This window comes from Lacerta agilis, chromosome 14 (genome assembly GCF_009819535.1).
Source record: "Lacerta agilis isolate rLacAgi1 chromosome 14, rLacAgi1.pri, whole genome shotgun sequence".
NCBI lineage: Eukaryota > Metazoa > Chordata > Lepidosauria > Squamata > Lacertidae > Lacerta > Lacerta agilis.
The window spans coordinates 49,310,978-49,333,532 of record NC_046325.1 but is presented as its reverse complement, the minus strand read 5'-3'; the positions used below and the strand labels follow the sequence as shown (position 1 = coordinate 49,333,532).

The following is a 22,555-nucleotide window of genomic DNA, read 5'->3' as shown; positions in this document are numbered from 1 at the left end:
GCAGTGAATGTTTGTGTGTTGCCTGTATGTGCAGTGCATGAGCATGAATACACATGTGCATAAGCCACAAGAGAACATTTAAAGGGGTGGCAGACATGGCATACCCACCTGAGGACCCACACGAAAAGCCGCTTCCACCTGAGCCTTCAGGATGTTACATTTGAAGTGGTCAGGTACTGAGGAAGGTGACACGGGAGGAGGTTGAAGGCTCTTCTCTGACGTTTTGCCATCTTCACCCTGTCATCAACAAAAGAGGACACATGGCTGAGCAGGAAACATACTGATTTGAGAGAGATGTCTCTTCACTCTACAACCTCTGGTATGTGAAATAAACAGTAACAACCTAAAAACACAAATGCTGTCCTAAACAAATTAGCAGGATACAGGCGACTCTCAACTTATGTAGGGGTTACCTTCTAGGATAGCATGTGAAACCAAAATCGTGTATAGGCAAATCACCTTGGGTTCAGTGGTGGGTGGGATTGCCAAAGTCTTTTTTCTCAGATGCCTGTCCCCCACTTTTTAAATTGTGAACTGTGTAAAGCTGAATACGCACAAGTTAAATGCACGTCAGTTGTGAGTTACCCATGTAGATTCATAAATACCTTCTTTATTAAAAAAAAACCAGTGATCTACTAAAGATGATATCAATTGAATAAATGAAACCAATGCTGAACCTGTTTCTTGTTTAGAAAAATTTTAAGTTTATGGTGGGCATGGGGAGGAAGGAGAGGAGATTGTTTATTCAAGTGATAACAGAAAGGGGGAAACACAGCAGAGGTAACTGGCCAGGAGAGTTAAGGGGAAGAGGATTGAGGCTCTCAAGGTGTCCTCCTGCTTCCAGCTCTCTCCATTCCCCACAGTAACCTGAGAAGTTCTGCCAGGTTGCCCTCAGGTCATGTGGTGAACCAGTGCTGTTGCTAAATACCAAGTCTGCCTGTAATAAAACTGCAATTATCCATGATTTCATCTTGGAAAAGGAAGCCAACCTGGATTGCATCACTGAGATTGAATCAATTCCAGATGTTTCCAAATCAGATCTCAGGACAGCACCAGCACAGGACATAGGGGGATTCTGTCTCTCTTACCCAACTACCCATCAAATCAGCACTTGGATCCCAATATTTCTACATAGTTTATGGCTCTTGTGGATTACTGTAACATGTTCTATGTGGGGCTGCCTTTAAAAATTGCTTGGAAACTTCAGCTGCCCCAAAGAGCTGTAGCCAGATTGTGGACAGGGGCTGGTGATAGAGAGCAGGCGACTCTCTTGTTACCACAGCTCCACTGGCTACGGGTCTGTTTCTGGGCACAATCCAAAGTGCTGGCTACAACCTATAAAGCCCTACACAGCTTAGGTCCTGCCATCCTCCCAGGCATCTTTGAAACGCCCTCCCTAGAGAAGCTAAACTGGCTCCCTCCTTGATGTCCATCTGCTAGCAGGTGAAAACCTTCGTCCAAAAGGCTTTTGGGTGCATTCAATAAGGGGGACTATTAATTTTTTATTATTTCTTTTCTATGTTTTTAGCTGTTCTCATTTTATCTGTAAGCCGCCTTGAGTCCCTGTCAGAGAAAAAGCGAGGTATAAATATATAATGATGATGGTGGTAATAATAATAATAGGGACAGGGGGGAATTCTATTGGTGTACGCCAGAAGCGGCTTAGTCATGCTGGCCACATGACCCGGAAGCTGTCTGCGGACAAACGGTGGCTCCCTTGGCCTATAGCGTGAGATGAGCGCTGCAACCCCAGAGTCATCCGCGACTGGACCTAACAGTCAGGGGTACCTTTACCTTTACCTCATAACTTACTGCCCAACAACCTCCCTTTCTGAGCTGACAGAGGTGGTCTTGGACCTTGTGTTGAGCCCTATTCCTGTGGGTGATTAGCAGTGGAGTATATTAGCACACTTGCTATTATACTTTTCAGTATGTGCACTGGAGGATGCTGTGCAGAGAGAAATTATATTTAATGCTTAAAAACTGAGCACATACGGGGCGTAGCAAGGGGGGCATAGGGGGCGGTCCGACCCATGTTCCATAATGGAGGGGGTGACAAATTATCAAGGAACAATTACTGCCCTACTAGGGTGGTTCATAAAAAACTTTTTTTTAAAAAAATGCCGGCTCCAAAGGTCTTATCTTACTATACTAGGGATTATATAGCTATATATGAAATTTCATGCATATCGGTTAATATATTGACCCTCCTCCACCAAAATAGCTGTTTACTTAGCTGTTTTCCTATGTCATGAAGGCTGAAATTTCAGTTCAGTGGAGCACTTACTGTTCCCAACCCTAGCCCTGTGAAAAGCCATCTAATTAGTCTTTAATTTGATTTTGAGATTTTTTTAGGAGGTAATTTAATTATTGTTTGATTTTATACGAATGTTATGTATCTGATGTTAGCCACCCTGAGCCCGACTTCGGCCGGGGAGGGCGGGATATAAATAATTTTTTTTCATTATTATTACTTGTTATTATTCCTTTGTAAGAAAATATGAAATAACATAAAACCATTTTTTGCAGGGGGGGGAATCAATGGGGACAAGAAATTTTCCACACCGGGTACCACCTGACCTTCCCATGCCTCTGAGCACATACCCTAGTTTCTAATGTTATACGGTTTTGCTAGATCCACCATTTATGTAAGCCAGATCATAATATTTAGTCAGTGGAGAAAATGTCAAGAGGAAGGCCTATCCTTTCAATTAGTCAATTTTTCCATTATCCTGCTCTTGCAAGCAAATTTTTCTATCAGACACACTGATCTGCAAACAGGATACTACTGCCCAATAAAATGTCTTAAGAAACTTTAATCTGCTGACTTGGATGAAGTTTAACAGCTGCCACCATCTGTACAATGTCTCAGCCTTAGTGTCCATATGAAAACCAATCTTTGGCTGCAGAAGGAAAGACCTGGCGAACAACACAGATTTCTAGTGATAGATACAACTGTACATGGGTATGATGTTAGGCTACAATCCAGTACTCCTTTACCTGGGAGTAAACCCGTTGAATTCAATGGGTTTAATTTCCTAATAGATGCATATAGGATTGCATTATCAATCAGCTAACAAGATGCCTTTTTTCAATGTTGTGAACTGATAACTTTAAAAATGGCTTGTTAATTGAATGTTCTGATGAATGTGCACAGATGCAGTCAAATAACGAGTTTATGCATCATGTACTTTGTTTGACTCTCAACTGTGTGAACTGCCACCACTAATATATTTTTTCTGAGTTGACATTGGGCAATATGAAAGTTATAGCTATGATAATTAATCTGTGATGGCTCATGTTGTCACTTGCCCCAGAACTTAATTATGTGCATCCTTACCTCAAGGAAACATTTATCATAGAGGAGGAGCTGTTAATAAAGACGACTGAAAACTTGTTTATTTTTATAGCACTGTCACGTAGCAATGTAAGCGAAAAGAAAGAAAAGAAAATGAAGCAAGATTTCCCCCAAATAATTTACCATCTACATTTTGTAAATGAAGGGAAAACCACAGTGGGGAGAAGGGGGCAGCAAGAGGACCTAACAACACACAGGTAAGGCAAGGGCAAAAAGAGATATTTGAAGAATGTTTCAGTTAGTCCTGAGGAGCTGGATTGTCAATGTTGCATCCAGTCTTTAGAGAAGACATTCATTTTTCTGCTCCTTGCTGCCTTTCTCTTTTTTAAAGCAGCAGCAGCCGCCCCCTACCTCTATGGTGCCTTCAGTGCCCTCCCAGGGCTGGTGGCACTTCTCCTCACAGATTCCCACTAGTGCCCACCTAGATAATCTATACATATAGGAAATGCCTATCACATTCTTCCAAACATAGAGACCCCATAACAGCTTCCCAAGAGAATCAGAGAATCCTAGAGTTGGAAGGACTATCCAGTCCAACCCCCTGCCAAGCAGGAAACACCATCCAAGCATTCCTGACAGATGGCTGTCAAGCCTCCGCTTAAAGACCTCCAAAGAAGGAGACTCCACCACACTCCTGGGCAGCAAATTCCACTGCCGAACAGCTCTTACTGTCAGAAAGTTCTTCCTAATGTTTAGACTTCACCTCTCTTCAACTGTGTTTTTGATAATACTGGGTGTTGCCTCTTATATGCATATAATAATAGTCAATTCCAATTATTATCTCTCTTTGTCACAAGCAATGCTATTCTTCTATAAAAACTGGTGCCAGAGTTCCCCACAAACATCTCCCTGACTCTCTTAGAATGGCAATGGCACCCCCTGAGAGGGGCCAGAGCTGAGCTGTGGTGAGCTCTGGCTGGAAAAGTCCTGGTCACAAGAGAGATGGGCAGGCTCAGGTTTCAAAGGTTCCCATTGAATTCCATAGGATAAAGCAAATGCCTTGAAATGTGGGATGCTTCTGAGATTAAGCAAATATGCTAGGGACCATGGCTGTGTTCACACCATACATTTAAAATACATTTCACACACACACACACAAGATTCCTGGGAACTGTAGTTTGTTTGTTTTTCAATGATGCAACTAATCTATATATATAAAAATGTTCCCATTGCGTGCGCGTGTGACACCACCTTGCTCCGTAACCACTGCACCAAACAGCATTAAATTAGGACAAAGCGTAACATGACCATCGAGGAAGGATCTGGCATAATAAAAATTAAAAAACCACACCTGTCATGCCTAAAATATAGAATAAAGGCCAAAAAAAAAAATGGTGCACACATTACATGTCACCAGCAACAGAACTGAAGACTTTGAACAACAACCAATAGAAAGGCTCATCGCAGGGCAGCGTCACACACTGTGTGCCAACCAAAAAACCTCCTTCACCTCAGTCAGCCATTTTCAGACAGCAGGGAAACCCCCCATTAATCTCCCTAGCCTCAGCCTCTGCCAAGGGCAGGCCCGTCTTAGAGGGATCGGCCGCCCTGGCGCAGCGATCCCTCGGCGCCCCCAGTGCCGCCTCTCCGCCCGCCTCCCTCCCGCGCTGGCCGCCCCTCGGGAGGGGGGGTGGGCGAGCGGGGGATGAGGGGCGTGGCGTTGGAGCGGGCGCTCGTGCGCCGGCGGGCGGAGGATGAGGGGCGGGCGGGCGGGCGCTCGCGCACCGGCGGGAGGGCGGGCTGCAAGCCGGCGGGGGGGCGGGCTGCAAGCCGGCCGCCCTCGCCTCCCAGAGCCCCAGCTGGAGTGCTGGAAGGCCGCGCAAAGCCCCACGCCGCTCCAGCGCTCCAGCTGGGGCTCCGGGAGGCGGGTGCGGGTTGGGGAGGGGGAGCCCGGTATGTCGGCGGGCTCGCGGGGGCGCCCCTGGGGTGACCGGCGCCCTGGTGCGCCGCGCCACCGGCCTCTATGGATGAGACGGCTCTGGCCAAGGGCCTTACTGCAAAAAAAAAAAAACAGTTAAGAGGAAGGCCTAAACTCTTCTTAGTAGTTTCAGCTCCAGGCAGGAAAAGGTTTTTAGGCCCGGGCCATACCATTCCTTATGGCGGCGGCGGGGGGGGGGAGAATGTAGGATGAGAAAGCTCAGCAACTATGCTTCGCTCCCTATCCTGTCTCCACACACAATCCTTTCTGCACTGCTGGATCGCTTTACAAACGAAACTCCAGTTATCAGAAGAGGAAGAAGCGCCGCACACAAATGTATAAGGACCCTACCAGTTCCCCATCACCCCTCCTTGCATCGTTATGGTCCCTTCTGACCCCAGGCTCAATGCCAGAGCGGACTGTACCATGTATCAGGTTTCCAGGGGGGGGGGAGGAGATAGTAAATCTAGGGCAAGGGTTTAATTCTATTAAAGGGGCATTTAAGAGAGAGACCAGGGTTCGAATCTCGCTACTAAGCGGGGGGGGGGGAGAGAAGGGGCAGATGGAAGTTGAACAGAGGAACTTCTTCAATTTCACAAAATCATTGAAGGTGGGGACAGAAAAGAGGGTAATTGAAAACAGGGAGGAGAGAAGGGGCAGATGGAAGTTGAACAGGGGAACTTCTTCAATTTCAATCAATACAGTCATAAAAAACCATTAAAAAACCACAGCAACGCGTGGCCGCGTCAGCTAGTAAAGCATAAAATCAAAACAAAATGAACTTAGATTACGGATTGTAAATAAGATGAACTGAATATTAAGTTTGTTAAGGGTGCTGGAAATTGTAGCTCTGAGAGGAGTAAACAGTTCCCAGGCTTCTTTGAGGAAGACAAATGTGTTCTAAATGTATGGTGTGTATGCAGCTTACGTTCATGGGGGGGGGGGGCTGGCTTCCTATTTAGATATTATTGAATAAACCTTTTTACTTCCTCCCACACAAATTAATGGCTGCAATTTCATCCCTGTGGTGGGAAATATAGTGCAGAACTTGGGAGTGACGTTTTAGTGAGGGATAAATGTGCCCAGGGTTCTATGCAGTGCGCACATGCGCACAAGGAAGCTTTACAAACCCACCCCCTGGTCTCTACCTCCAGTCCATCCTTTGACACCCTGTGCATTCAAATCACTGTCATTTTGCTAAGCAAAGAATTCCCGGGCATGTCTTCCTGAAATGTACCTTGTTCATGCTGATGTGCAGAGCTGACCAGGGCCCTGCTACTTTCACAGTCTCCACCTCCATCTTCTTTAAACGGGGAGAAGCATCCTCATAATGGCGGGAGACTCCTGGATGTCCAAAATGAGGAAAGAAAACAGCCTGAAAGCAAAGTACAAAAATCCTGCAAGGAAAACCACTATACAGATTTCCATGTGTTCTTTCGGTAGATGGTTTCTAAAGTTCGGCTCTTGTTCCCTTTCACAGTTGCATATATCTTCCTAAAATGGATAATTACAGTATATAGACAACTGTTGCCAGCCTAGCAAGGGGCATTCTTGCTGTTCCTGGGACTGGGGAATATAACCAGAGGGTTCATCTCCTGGTCCTGGGGTCTGTGGCAGTCAGCGGTACTAGGACCCAGACAAAGGTACTGTATCTAGGATCGCCCTCTTTCTGGGCAAATCTACATTACAGAGTTGAATACGTTTTACTGTTTAATTCTTAAAGCACAGTGGGCTAGTTCAGGTGTTTTGTACTAAACAATCCCCGCCCTGCCCAGCATCAGTTTGGAGCCATGGGGGAGCCCGCCTGAGGCAAAACAGAAAGGTGCCTCCGCTGTCCCTCCGCTGCAGGCTCACTTCCTGGGGTTCTGCTACTGCAGAGGTTTCCAGCAAGATCTCATGGAACTTGCGCAAGATCTTGTGATATCTCAGCGCTGCTACCACACAAACCCAGCGATTAGAGGTGGGTGAGACAGACACACCACCCCATGGGATTCTGCCACCCGAGGCCGTTGCTTAACTCTGCCTCACGGCGGGCTGCCCTTAAAGCAAGCCTCTTGCGAGATATGACGCAATCCCCACAAAAAGCACCATGGAGGTTTCAGTTTGTCCCCCGTTCTCCCCTCCCCCACTGTAGTTAATTCGACACCCAGGTCCAATGCTGGGGTGGACTAGGCAACAAATGCTTCCTCCCTGAAACACTTCTGTACAGTCACATTGAAACGGCAACCGTTCCAACTTCTTTAATTTTTAGAAAACTTGTATTAACATACAATTTAATTTACAATAGATAAAAAATAAAATGCAGAGAACTCATGAACCCCTGCAAGAACTCTATCCATGTAGTAAATCCTTTAAAGATGCGGCCAAATCAGCATCTAAGCATACAAAGAACTACTTCATATTCATATGAAAACATTGCACTTTAAATTTTGCCTTCAAGGATTTAAGTGCAATTCAGTAATAGCATGAAAATGAAGAAAACAAAAATCAACCTATTTTCTCCCAACCTCATGGTTTACTCCCATTTTTCAAGTTTTTGTGGAATATCTAGGTTTTCCATACTTCTAGATAAAAAAAAAATCTGAATAAGCATACTGTAGGCTGAGCAACATGCCTATCCATTATAAAATAAATTCCTTCCAGTAGCACCTTAGAGACCAGCTAAGTTTGTTATTGGTATGAGCTTTCATGTGCATGTATCTGAAGAAGTGTTCATGCACACGAAAGCTCATACCAATAACAAACTTGGTTGGTCTCTAAGGTGCTACTGGAAGGAATTTTTTTTATTTTGTTTCGACTATGGCAGACCAACACGGCTACCTACCTGTAATGTATTTTGAAAATGACAATGTCCATTAAGACTATATTAAACTGAGGAGGTATTCAGAAAGAGATTGGAAGTAAAGTGCAAATAAAAGGGCAAGTATCACAACACCTTTGATCTACGTTGAGGTTGCACAAGATCTTCTGAAGAGCCCTGATCCATCAGGGCAAAGGCCAATCTAGTCCAGTCCTCTGTTCTCACAACTTGCTGGACAATTTGTGAACAGGCTAATGTGATGGGTACTAATGTTTTTACAGCAGAACACTGTAAAGCCAGGATCTTGAGCCAGTAAATATGAATCAAGCTCTTGAACCTCCCATTAGCCCACCCCTTTGACTGATGCAGTCAATCAAATCAATCTGGAATGACAGTTCCCACATTTCAAAAACCTATTTCCAGATCCATTAAGAAGAAAATGTGCACTGAAAATTTTTGAGGGGTACCAGTGAGACATTTACGAGTGTTACTTGGATCTGGAGAAGCTTTTATACACTTCTTCATGGGGGGGTGGGGGCAGGGCAATGCACTAACAGAAGCAGCCAGATTTTACTGCAACCCATAAGCTCAACTTTCTTTAAAGGCAAGGCCCTGTTTAAAGCTTCAGTGAAATCCAAACTAGTTAATGTATAGCTTTCCTCACAAATATCTTTCCAGTGCAGATAAATTTGCTATATAAAAATATACAAAATGGTATTAGCAGCCCGAGTATAACAAAACGATCTTCTTACGATGTTTGTGACCAAAGATATAAGCCCCACCAGCTTTTGGTGTTTAATGTCCCTTACTGCTTGTCTCACTGAAATGTCAGGTTAGAAAGTTCAGCCTTCCATTGCACCCCGTCATAATGCCGAGACGGAGTTAGTTTAACAGACTTACTGTTTGGACTTTGCATGCCAGCCATGCTGTCCTTGTTGTCAGGAGGAGCAAGTGCTCCACAGTTGGAGTGGTGGTGGAGGTGGTGGTGGAGGTGGAGGTGGGGTCTTCCAGGCATTTTTGTAGTCAATGGTGTTCCACCATTTTCCTCAATATTGAATGGGTGAAGCTCTGCACTGTTCAAAGGGTAGCTGTGGAACAAAAGTGAGGGTCCAATGAGAGAATTAAAAAGTGGTAACTATATTTGAGATGAAAAAACAAGTCTGCATATGTACTGCATTAATATCTTGCACTTCCTCTGAGTTCCCTTTGTTCACAACAGCACACTGAGCTCTTAAATTAGTGACCACTGAAATGTGGCATCACACCCCCATATGAATGTATTTAGACCTCTAATTTTTTTATATTAAAAAAACACCCCTGGGAGATGTGCACCTGACTGGCTCTAAATCTCACTTACTTCCAGACATGTCCAACAGGTAGATCGTGATCTACTGGTAGATCACTGGACATCTGTGGTAGATCACTGGTAGATCACTGGCTCCCCCCAAAGCAGCTCAACAACTTTGGTCCCCCTAAAAAGCTAAACATCTTTGCCCTGCATCCCCCCCAAAACAGGGCTTTCCTCCTCCCTAAAAAAACTCATCAACTTTGATCTGAATTCCCCAAAACAGGGATTTCCTCCCTAAAAAAAAAGCTCAACAACGTTGACCTGAACCCCTAAAAAATGGGCCTTCCTCCTCCTTAGAAAAGCTCAACAACTTTAACCCGAACCCCTAAAAGGGGGTAGATCACTGCCAGTTTTTAACTCTGTGAGTAGATCGCAGTCTCTTGGGAGTCGGCCACCCTAGCGTTCAAGCCTCGTCCTTACAGAGATGATGGACCTTTGTGTGATCTGCACCCCTTCAGAGCGCGAATGGTGGTCCAACAACTTAATGTACCTCCATGCAAAAAGTAAAATAAATCCCTGCAAGCTCCTATACTCAGAAGACGGGTTCTGGCATGGTGATTTTCTATGTTGGGAATCTTTCAGTAGATTGCATTTGTTTGTTCTGGTGAACCCCTAGTGCGAGATTTTGGATTCGTGGGTTTATTTGATATTAGTCCTCTTCGGCACATATCTTTAGTTACTCTGGGCTGATTACTCCCCTAACATTTTATATTATACTGCGTGAGACCCACTTAGGTTTTAAACTGAACAGGATAGTTTAAAAGAGCAATATTTTGAAAAAAGCAAGGGTTGGAGGCCCAGCACCACTGACTCTACAAACCCTGACTCGTTCTTACCCACAGAGGCTTTAGTTATGCCAGTCACACAATCTCCTGTTAAGGTGGCTCAGTCAAAATCACAGGCAAAAACCAGGGACTAAGGAGCTGTGTGACTCACCTGGAGCTGTCCACAGTTACAGCTGTTCTGTGGGATGCACCTAAGGAAAAGCTGTTCCCAACCCAGAACTCAAAATGAACCACCATAAAATAGGAAGCAGCAGTCAGTGGGGTAGCGTGGGTTCCCAGCACCTAGGCAAGGAAAGTGTGGCGCCCTCTAAGCAGCGCTTCCTTGTGGCACTGCCACCAACGCCAGACGGAGCTGCTGAGCAGCGGCAAGACATGTGTGCACACCTCCTCCACTGGAGCACCCCCACCGCTGAAAGTCTCGCCCCCCGCCTGCCTCTCCTGCCTGCAGGGGACGCTGTGCAGCCAAGGGTTGTCAGGGCCTGTCCTCTCCCAGCAGCTGCTCAGTGTGCCACTCAGGTGAGGCAGGTGGGTGGGGGGCAGAGTGCCTCTGGTTAGGGCAGCAGCTGCAGAGGTGCACTCCTAAAAAATTTGTGCTCAGGGCAATTGGCCCAGGAACCCCCCCCCCCTCTGAGCAGAGTACATAATTGTTTAAGCTCATTTCAGTCTGATTTCAGGCCTAGCTTTGCCTTAGTTGTGGGCAATGACTTTGCTTTGTTCATCATCCTGAATATTACACTAGCGTCTGTACCCTTCTGAAGTGCCTTGTGGGAGACATTATATTTACAGTAGCCACTCTTTTCAGGCAGGTGTCAAAAGGTGGTGCCAGTTCTTTCCCATGGGATGCTGCAAGCTTCCCATTCTGTCTCCCATGTCTTTTGATGAAGCCCCTGAGAGTAGAGATGAGCTTTTTTGTAAGGTGTTTTCCTCAGCAAATAGATCACCCCCACCAGTAGAAAAAGTAGGCTACTGTACACCGCCCTTCCCCCCAAATGTCCTAGAAATATCTGGGACTTTGTGGGGATTGCAAAATGGGAGCCAAGATGCAGCCATACACTTGCTGTTCTCCTTTCTTGTAGAGACAGGGAAATTTTAAGGGGAGGAGGGGAAGAAGCTGTGCTGTGTTGTTGAGTCGTTCAGTCGTGTCTGACTCTTCGTGACCCCATGGACCAGAGCAGGCCAGGCACCCCTATCCTCCACTGCCTCCCGCAGTTTGGCCAAACTCATGCCAGTCGCTTCGAGAACACTGTCCAACCATCTCATCCTCTGTCGTCCCCTTCTCCTAGTGCCCTCCATCATTCCCAGCATCAGGGTCTTTTCCAGGAAGAAGCTGTGCTACTGTGCTACTAATGGCGAATCCCACTAATGAAAAATTGCTGGAGAATCTCTCTTCCCGCTGGGTAAATTGACTGAAATTGTCCTCTTAATGTAGAGGCAATTTGTGCACTGCTCAAGGTGGGCAGGAGGGCATTATCACCAATTTGCAGATGACACACAATTGTTTCTCTCCCCTCCCCCACATTCCACTTGTAACCAGAGAAATAACTCCGACAGTTCTTTGTTTTTCTCTCTTTACTTTTATTATTACCAGCACGCCCATAGATAAGGGCCACATGACACAGACATATCCCTTTGGCTTCTTGTTTTTCTTCATTCACAAAATAAATGACCAACCAGCAGCCATTAAGTCTGACAGCTACCTGGTTCCTCACCCAATCAGAGGCACAGTAGTAGAAAGGTTATGAAACAGCGCCCCCTAACAAGGACTATGCAGGTACTGCAGCTGTCAAGGCAAGCTCAGCTGAGGTTTGCAGAGGAACCCTGCGGAGCATCAGTGAAAGTGTGGACGAACTTTGCTATTCTGTATCCAGTTTGAGTTTTAGTCTCTTTTTAGTAGGAATCTTTAGAAATTCATTTAAATCAGTCTTGTGGTGGATTTTCATCATTCCAATGTTATTTTACTCAGGTGAAAGAAGGCTATCAGAGGAGGGGCTGGAGACGAGGCCTAGGTCAGCCATAATCCCTGAAGTGTGAGGTCACGTTCTCACCAACCACACTGCAAAGGCACTAAGTCTCATCATCCTGTCTCTGGAGTGCCAGACTCAAAACCATTCAGAAAACAATGTCCACTGAGAGCCAGCATGGTGTAGTGGTTAAGAGCGGTGGACTCATAATCTGGTGAACCGGGTTCGCGTCTCCTCCGCTCCTCCACATGCAGCTGCTGGGTGACCTTGGGCTAGTCACACTTCTCTGAAGTCTCTCAGCCCCACTCACCTCACAGAGTGTTTGTTGTGGGGGAGGAAGGGAAAGGAGATTGTTAGCCGCTTTGAGACTCCTTCGGGTAGTGATAAAGCAGGATATCAAATCCAAACTCCTCCTCCTCCTCCACTCAGCCTCAGTGTATTGGAGTACTGGTCGAGACAAAGGGGGTTATTTGACTCTCAACATGGGGAGTTGGAGATCGTGAATATTTTCCTTTGTCTTAACAAGTAACAGGAATGTCAAATATTTCTGTTTGACATGACATCAGTTTTCAGCCTGGATGCCACTCCTATTTTATGACATGCTTATGATATATGTATGACTTTTCTAACAAGGTGTTATGGGTAATCCAGGGAAACTTTTCGAAAGAGGAGCACCCATTGTTTGGGGCTTCTCTCTGCTTCTTCAATGTTGTAGTCTTGTTGCAACAATAAAGATTCTTGACCATCCAGCCTAAGCCTGTGGAACTCATTGCTACACACTAAGGAGGTGAAGGCTCTAATAAGATGTCTGAATAATGAGCTGGAAGGATACTAAAACAGCTGTTTTTAATTATGTTATTCACTTACATTTCTGTTCCACCTTTTAAAGTAATATTCAAGGTAAAAAGGTTATTATTCCATTCAACCACTAAGAAAAGAGGGTGTGAGTACTTTTGAGTGGTATTTAACTGTTTGAGTGTTTTGCTTAAAACTTGCAGATGAACAGCAAATGTGGGTTGGTAAACCTTTTATGCTGTTTTAGACTTTCTATAACCATTTTTCTTTGTTCATTTCAAAAAGCTTTGCATAAAAGTTTTCCTCCAGATTCTGAAAGTAGTCAGCTAACTTTTACTATTAAATGTTCAATTGTGTATTGAATATGGAATATATTCTATCTATGGTTTAGTTTGGAATTAACCATTTTATGGATGGGCCAGATATAAACTACAGTGGTACCCCGGGTTACAGTACGTGACCCAAAAAGGATGTAACCCAAACAATTTGTTCTGCACATGCGCAGACTGAAAAAACACGAAAAACTTCGAAAACCGCTCTGTGCATGCGCTAATCCCACGCATGTCGAGTTGCACTTCCGGGTTAATGGAGTTCGTAACCCGAAAAGTACACAACCCGAAGCGTACGTAACCCGAGGTACCACTGTATATAGGCTTTTTATTATTATTAAAGTTGTGTAATGCTGTGCTATAAACCCATTTGACTTGTGTATAGAATTGTGAGAAAAGTGATCATTCAGAAGAAACCCTGTCCTTTTTATGCAATAGTTTGCATGTATTATTTGTTTGTGTGTCTTTTTTAATGTACAAATGGCATGTTGATTTCCCACTATTTGTTTCCATTATTTATTCCGAAAAGTTGTTTGCTTGCATTGCATTTAGACACCTCTTAGATATTGTAACCAAATTTTGCATGACAGTTTCTGAGATTGAGTAGGTTTTCATTGTGCCATAAGTTATACATAAGGAGACATCGTGGAGGGGCTGAAGGTTCGGGGCTCAAGGAGCTAGAGGCCAACAATCCCAGGGGTTGGGAGACTGGTTTCATCCAGACCCCACTAGCTAGGGGGAGATGTTTAAGTGGGAGAACCAAATCACAAAGAAGTACACACGGGGCTGCCATCTAGCCAGCCCAAACCAGCTCCTTCAGAACTGGCTTCTGCACTGCTGGAGTAGCCACTAGCCACTCCCTTCCATTCCTACTGGCCAGCCTTGGTTACAGGGAGGCACCAGGTGCCAAGCCTGACGGCAAGCCAGAGCTGTCTCCTCCTGTCACAGAGAGATGCCAGCGCTGCTGCGAACACAAGACTCAGGTCCAGCCCACCAGGAGGTGTTCCCCCATCCAAAGATATGCCCCACTTACCATGCTAAAGCCGTGCCCGCCCCTCTCAACAGCAGGGATCCTAGGTGTGTCAACCACCGAAGGAACATCTTAGCCTGCTGTGTTGACCTCTTGCCTTGCTTATGTACCATACTGATTTGAGTGTTCAAGTTTTTGGCAGGAACTGTAATCTGAATAGGAGTTCATCCAGCAGAGGACAAGACAGTTTGGATAGAAGTGGGTGCCATTTTGAATCAAGATGGTGAACTGAACCTTTCAAAACTGCACAGATTTTTGGTTTCTTAGAATCCTGAGTGATTCCAGGTACAAGGCTGCTAGTAAATTATGTAAGGAAGGTATATATAATAATTTTATAGGTGAGGTCTATTGCATTTATAGATTCTGCTCCATTACTATTTGTAAATTTCTTTCATAAATGGTTCTCAGCTTTTGTGTTCTTTTCTGTGGTAACTAAAGTGATAACACATTATGATTGGAATGGTCATTAGGTATAATAGATACCCAGTTGGAAACCTTGATCTCTTACACAAGGAAGTGTGATAGCAGTGAATAAATCAGTATTAGAAAGTATGGAAGGTTGAAAGAACAATTGCAGCACATGCATTACTTTTGCAAACGGCTCAATTCATGGTTTGGAAAACAAAGTCTGAAAAGAAATGGCTGAAAAACGATAGCTAAAAATCATTTCAGTCCCTCTACTCAGGCATTTTTTTAATCAACTACCTTAAACACGAACAGGATCTACCAGGGAACAAAATTAAAGTGGAGTCCATCCAATGTGCAGATTTGCCACATTAATCTGCAAACTGATAAATTCTAACACAATGTTACCTACTCTTTGCTTCCACCCTCAGCCTTTATATAAAGGCATGAAAACCTTTGACAAAAGGATCCTCAAATGTATGTTGTGATGTATAATATTGGCTCGTTTCACGCCTGTTATGAAACCCATGTTCTAAATCCATGATGCTTTGCTGCCCTTTCAATGCTACACTTCCAAATGAGGTTGTGCAGAATGGTAGCTTCTTGTACCATCACTGCACAGTATGTGCTTTCAAGACATCCATTCTTCACAGAAACAACCACACAGGTTGACTCCACTCACTTTGAAGGGAAATGGGGGCTTTACAAGGAGATGCCAGAAACTTAACTGGGATACATCTCAGGTATTATACATGCAAAATCAACTTGTGCTGGAAGCTGTGTTTCTGGCATTGTGTGCCCTTAGTCTTAAAAAATTAACATGAACAAGGTGTGCGATGAAGCATTTCACACCTTATCTGCCATGTTGGCCATGGAGCAAGAGGAAAAATGACTCCATGTGTTTTCTCCCCAGTGCAATCAAGTTTCTGAGGGACGCGGGTGGCGCTGTGGGTTAAACCACAGAGCCTAGGGCATGCTGATCAGAAGGTCGGCGGTTCGAATCCCCACGACGGGGTGAGCTCCCATTGCTCGGTCCCAGCTCCTCCCCACCTAGCAGTTTGAAAGTACGTCCAAGTGCAAGTAGATAAATAGGTACCGCTCCAGCGGGAAGGTAAATGGCATTTCCGTGCGCTACTCTGGTTTGCCATAAGCAGCTTAGTCATGCTGGCCAAGACCCGGAAGCTGTACGCCGGCTCCCTCGGCCAGTAACGCGAGATGAGTGCCGCAACCCCAGAGTCGGACACGACTGGACCTAATGGTCAGGGGTCCCTTTACCTTTACAATCAAGTTTCCACTTCCCTCTGTGCCTGCCCAGCCTCAGCAATAAAAAAACTCTGTAAAAGTATGGCTAGCATCCTGCAGGGGGAAGACAACCCGTATTCCAGAGTGGCTGGGGAAACCCAGCCAGATGGACGGAGTATAAATAATAAAATTATTATTATTGTTGTTATTATTATGCAGCTCAGATTGTTGACAGGAACTATGTGGGGAAGCTCTTTCCCTCTCCATGGGGCCCTGGACTCTCTGCAAGGCAAAGCTGGCACGTCTGCTAAAGAAGTGAGGCAGGTGCTCAGTAGGGACCCACTGAGGGGGAAAATAGCAAGCAGAAATCTGAATACTTTAAAAAGCTCTTGTCTATTATAGCTTCAAGAAGGTCTTATAAAACATGATTCCTATCAGGTGGTGTGTGTGGAAGAGGGAGAGAGAGAGAACCTACCAGGTGGCAAAAGAGCTGCAGAGCCAGGGCTGGTTCTTCTCACGGAGGTGGTAACAAGGCGTCTTGATGGCAGTACCCCTTGGACTGCAGTTGCAGGCTCGTGGGATTGAATACTCCTTTGTACACATTGAAAACTGGCAAACCAGGCTGGGCTGAAACTCTTTCTCCTGGGATGCATGTGTAGGAGTTTTCCTCAGCTTGTACAAAGTCCTCTGAATGCAGTCTAAAGTGGTAAAGCTCAGGTACTGTTTACAATCTGAGAACTAGACCAGAGTTCTAGCCCAGGAGAACCAAGCTCGGCTCTACTCCTCCCTTAGGTTGTTGTGCCAGGGAGCCCTAACCCCACTCTGGTGGAATGACAGCAGGCATGGCATTTGCCAGCCACACTGGATTGCAGGAAATGCACACTTCCCTGAGTGAAGCCTTTTGCATGCCATTTTCACAAAGATAGTTCCTAGGCAATCCTTGGGAAATCTTAATTTGGACACTCCCAATCATGTGTGTTTTCTTCAGAAGACTGGACCTGTGTTTCCTGTCTGCTGAATATATCTCCCATCCTATTGCCAAGCCACTTTGTGTGCATGGAGTAACCTTAAGAAGAATAACCCTGGTCCCCCCCCCAAAAAAAATTTAAACTGTATAACAAATGCACTGTGGATGTATACAGTCTTCCTGGTCTGAAGACTAAAAACATATCCAGAATATAAAAAATGCAAAGACAACAGAAAATATTCATATTTATTTTTTGTACTCAGCACATACAAGATCAAAACAAATGTAATAGCATTTGTAAACGTACTTTAAATTAAAAAAATTAAACTATCATGTATTTGCTCTGAAGGAGAAGTAGACTTACCCTCATTTATAAAGTTAGATTCTGTAAAATCATATGAACAACACTAGCACTTAAAAATATTTCCCAAATAGCATGATATTCCTTATTTCAATCAATTTCAAAAGATCACAGCTTGAAGGCCAAATCAACACGTGAACCAAAGCTGGCACTGTTATCTCCATATTCAAGAAAACCAAAACTATCACAAGTTTAGCCTGTCTTGTTTAAGAAACCTGAGTGTGTAGGTAAAGAATGTATATCCAACTTTGTAGAAGCTGAACTTGTTTGTCCGTATCTCATGTCAAAATACATAGGTCTCTAAACTATCTTTTAGAACCAACCTCTATGGGATGCATTCAGACAGCTGGATGTCCTTGCATGATGAGCTCAGGATTGGGTCTTAGGCACTCATATAAACCCTCTCTCTGCTCCTCACACAACCCAATGCAAAAATTAATGACTACAGACAGGAACTGTGGTTGGAATGGAATGTGTGAGCCTGGGATTCCTGAACACGTAGGCCAAAGAAATTTGGGACAGAGAAGAAGCAGCACCAGAACCACCGCCAGGCTATGGTGGTTTTTCTTTCAGCTGTTTTTCTATCATCTAAAAACACAAGTCTACTGAAAGACAGCACCACCAGTTATTAAGGCACCATCTTAACACCCGTCCATTACTTTATAAGCTGATCAATAAAATCCAAAGAGTCAGATGCGCTATATAAATATATATATAAAAACTAGTGATTTTTGTATAATTGTTAACATGGTGCAAAAACCTATTTGTTTCAGGGATAAACAGATTTTTAAAAAGCATTTCATTATTAGTCATCTGGATCCCTTTATCACTGGCCATTAAGTCATATTTAATAACTACAATTATATTGACTCCTGATTTCAGTATAACTCAAAAGGAAAAAAAGCGAAAGACTATCATTGCTGGATTTTATTCATAAATGAAACCACAGAACAGCTGCAACTGTGTGTAAATATGTCACAAAACAAAAATTAAAGGGCTACAGTAGTGAAAAAATAAGGACAGTTTTATAAACTACCTGCAACATTCCAGAATTTTGGGCATATTTCTTAGCTTTTTCCAAAGTAATGGAACTACAGCTTGCAAGTCTTTGTCTACTACACCTTATGTTCTATGGATTATGACACAATTTAAAAAACTTATTTGGAATGCAATGAGTATGTGAGATGATGCATAAAGGAGAGATGGTCCTTTCTCAAAGGGTTGTCATGAGCTTATCCTGATACAACAGGCTCTGGATTCCAACTAAGTTCTTCTGGTTCTGGTCCTGAATATACCACAAATTGCTGTCCTCTCCATTTGGGGACTGTTTCCAACAGAGCCTGTCATCATGATAGGGTGGCCTGAAGCACATGCAGAGTGATGGTGAATGAGAAGCAAAAAGGAAAAACACAGTTATGAATGGCAAAATAAATGAGCTGATCACATACATGGAAAATGAGACAACAGTGGGGGACTATATGGATGGAAAATGTTAGCGGGGGGGGGGAACTTAAGTGGGGAGTGAAGAACTGAAACCACAGATGGAGTACAATCCTCTAGAAAGTTCACTAAGTCCCACTTCAATGAATGGGAGAAATACATTGTCCATCTGTGCAATGCAGGCTGTGCAGAACTTTCCCCCCAGACGATTATGTGCCATGACTCTTCCTCCATGTGTATGCATGGAGTTGCATACACAGACACTTGCAAAGCGCCATACGAGTGTTTATTCTGCTTCAAGTATACCACTTAGAAGCTGTTCACCAGGTTTATCTCAGAGATGTGCTCCATGAGGAAAAATGGTGAAACAGCCCTAAGGAATTTTCAATGCTTGAGAACGGTTTTGCACATTAAAGTAAAAACAGGTTAGTTGTACACTGAAAATGTGCTGAAATCATGTGCACTGGTCTATGTGCACATTATGGGTAATGTGGAAATGCTACCTGAATGTGGGACTCCTTTTTTGTTTTTATTACTTAATTCTATTAAAAAAAATTAAGACATAACAAAAAAAAAACATTTAGACAAAACACTAAAACATATAATACACTAATTACACAATACATTTCTACCAACACTTTTAGACTGCTAAAAGTTGAGAAGAACAGAGAAAAACAGAGGGCAGGGCAGCACCCCCCTTCACCCCCCCCGGGTTCATTTTTTATGAAACTTCCATTGTTTCCATTTCATACACCAGCTCCCCCCCATTTCAGGTATGACACCCTTACTTTCCACCAACTTGCCTCCTTTTTCGCCTCTACTGATGTTGGAGGTCTGATGGTGCTAAGACAAGGTTTCCACAATGGGGGGTGTCAGGAAACCCCCCTCCCCGCGGGTGGTAGGGTCGTGGGAGCGTTTGCAATATAGAGAACCCCCTCCGCTGTTTACCAGTTCGTCCTCCCCCTCCTCCGCCGGAAGCGACCATTCCTCCAGTGGGGAGGGGGAGTTAGAGGCAGGAAGGCGGTGCAGGGGCTCTGAAAGGATGGCAGAGCCTGAACGCCAAGGGGATAGCGGGGAACGGGGTCAGGTTCCCACGCTCCGAGGGCGCAGGCAGGAAGGACGTGGAAGGGGGAGGCGTGGGTTTAGAATCCCGCGCCTCTTTTGCTGGACAAAAAACCGGAAGGGTTCATTCCTGGACTCTGCAGAGGGATGAGATGGACGTTTGATCTTTTGCTCCACTGTAAATGACTTGCACAAAATAAAGAACTTAGTTTAGAAGTTCTGTGCTTGGCGTTTTACTCATGAGCAGCCACTGAATGTCCTTACAGGGGGGGGGGCACCCAAACTCAGATCTGCCGCCCTATTCTGTGACTTCTCCCTCTACCCCTGGAGAGAATGATCCAAAACATCCAATGGTCTGTGGGGTACCCTCCCAGAAACAGGAGAACTCTGGAGCCAAAATCTGTATACACGTCATATACCCATTTCATTTACACCAAGTTCATTTTGTACTTTTTGATGAACTCTAAAAGGCTGTAAGCGTAGTCAGCTACTCCAAGGCTGAAAATGTAGCTCTCTCAAATTGACCCATTTAAAGAAAAAGAAAAATCTGTCTTCCATAATTTATTTATATTCAACACTGGTTCTTGTTTATCCAGCCAATGGTAGTTTTAATGATATTCAACAAGACTAAGAAAGTTTCAAGCTCTCATTTTAATTGAAAAAATCCCATTAACCATCTTCTGAATTATTTGTGCCATCATTTCCCTTCTCCTATCCTAACTAGATGACAAATTGTCCTTGCCGTTTAATTTTATAATAGTTTTCTCTATCAATAACTGTCTCAGAAAACCAGTATCAAAGAACGCCCCATTCTTTGATGGGCATTAAAATCTTTACTAGATTCAGCTTCAAAAAATTTTTTTTAAAAAAATATTGTTTGTTTTTAAAATGACTATATGATTTTGACAGCAACTTTCTCTCTGCAATGTTGCTTCTCAAATTCTGATTTCTCACAAGCCATATTGAATTTTAAAAAATTTCTGGCTCTTCAAAAAGATAGTTGATTCTGCTTTGAGGCCTCCCTTTCCCATTAATACAGCGTTGAGGAGGCTATTTCAGCCTGGGGGCAAAATTCCCTTCTGAGGGTCAAGTGCAAGTGTTGGGTGGGGCCAGAGAAACAAATTTTATATTTGCACAGTAAGCTGGTTACTGCACATACACTCACACACCAGTCAGGTAAATTAGGTATTTCCTCCAGTCAGGTAAATGAGGCATTGGCAGTGCTCAAGGATAAATTATTAATTATTATTATTATTATTATTATTATTATTATTATTATTATTATTAATACCCTGCCCATCTGGCTGAGTTTCCCCAGCCACTTTGGGCAGCTCCCAATTGAGTGTTAAAACAATACAGCATTAGATATTAAAAACTTCCCTAAACAGGGCTGCCTTCAGATGTCTTTTAAAAATAGGATAGCTGCTTACTTCCTTGACATCTGATAGGAGGGTGTTCCACAGGGCGGGATATTTTCCAGTGAGGCAAAAATGCTTTTGGTGTGAAGCCTCATCTGCCCCCCCGGCCCCCGCATTAATGTGTAGCAACCCGCGCTATGTCCTCACATTACACACTTCTTCACTCTTGGCATCCAATAAGAAGGGTGATGAGAGGGTTGTGTTATTTATGCACCATTCCCAGATCCCAGATTTCATAAACTGATTTCATAAAGCCTACCGATTTCTCTCTCTTTTATTATAGCTATCTGTAATTCTACAGGCTTGGGTAACCCCAAATATAGAGCCAAGTTTTGTTTCTGTGTTGCCATTTCTGAAATCACAGGTGCCTCTGTGAAAAATTCCTTCACATCCCCTCTTTTTCAAATAGCATTTCTTCCCCAGTGTTCAAACTATATACATTATCTCTGCAATCCTTACCTTTAAGACAGGCTAGAATTATTGAGGTGCTGGTACTGCAGGTGATGGCTGAAAATGAGAACAGTGGTTTGCCTATTCTCATACAGTGAGATCATAGATGAGCTGAGGATTTCCCGGCACTCCGCTCATATGCTTAGCCCCTAGGCGACACCAGATTACGAGCAACATGTTGTACACATGAACACACATACACACACACTGTCCTGTTTCCCAACTAGTGAGATCATTCCCCCCCCCCCCCCAGACAGACAGAATTAACTTTTACGACATCTGCACAGAGCAATCACTTACCTTAGATTTACAGGAGGATGTGGATGCCAGTGTGATTGGCCAGGGTGCATATTTGGGTGATACGGAGGCTGGAGATAAAATATGAACCTAGGTTACTGAAGAATTTGTAATCTTACTTACATAGGCTAAAATTTCCACAGCAGCCTTTTAGGAAGGAAGGAAGGAAGGAAGGAAGGAAGGAAGGAAGGAAGGAAGGAACAAACGTACTGAAACTGCTTTACACACTGGCAGAGAACTTTATAGATGCCTATAAGGAAAATATTGATTCCAATTCTGAGCAAAAACACATTCAAAAGTTGACTTTGACTTTTTTTTTTTAACAAAATTTTATTAGCATTTTCATAATATAACACAAACCCAACCCCACACCTACAAATACAAAAACAAATACAAATACACATAAAGTCAGGATTCTTCTTCTTGTTTATATACCTTACACAAGAAAAAAATTCTAGTTCTGAATCTTGACGTTTGACTTCCCCCGCCTTTTCACCTTCGGTTTTAATTCAATATACTATTTCCTTAACAACTTTTCTCTATAAAAAAATTTAACTTTACTTAAAAAAAAACATACTTATCTCCGTCT

The 22,555-nt window shown here is 43.8% G+C and overlaps 2 protein-coding genes across 2 annotated transcripts in view; both read right to left on the bottom strand.

Annotated features, from left to right (window-relative positions):
* LOC117057992 (band 4.1-like protein 4B) overlaps positions 1-14,437 on the bottom strand; it is a 72,051-nt gene extending 57,614 nt beyond the window's left edge. Inside the window, exons 1-4 of the mRNA XM_033168830.1 lie at positions 14,328-14,437; positions 8,977-9,164; positions 6,514-6,620; positions 109-237 (exon numbers count right to left, since the gene is read on the bottom strand). Of these exons, the coding sequence (XP_033024721.1) occupies positions 109-237; positions 6,514-6,620; positions 8,977-9,164; positions 14,328-14,437 (534 nt within the window). The remainder of the gene's footprint in view (positions 1-108; positions 238-6,513; positions 6,621-8,976; positions 9,165-14,327) is intronic.
* A 2,729-nt stretch (positions 14,438-17,166) lies between these two features.
* EPB41L4B (erythrocyte membrane protein band 4.1 like 4B) overlaps positions 17,167-22,555 on the bottom strand; it is an 82,561-nt gene continuing 77,172 nt past the window's right edge. Inside the window, 2 exon segments of the mRNA XM_033169221.1 lie at positions 17,167-18,660; positions 21,970-22,037. Of these exon segments, the coding sequence (XP_033025112.1) occupies positions 18,513-18,660; positions 21,970-22,037 (216 nt within the window). The 3' untranslated portion in view covers positions 17,167-18,512.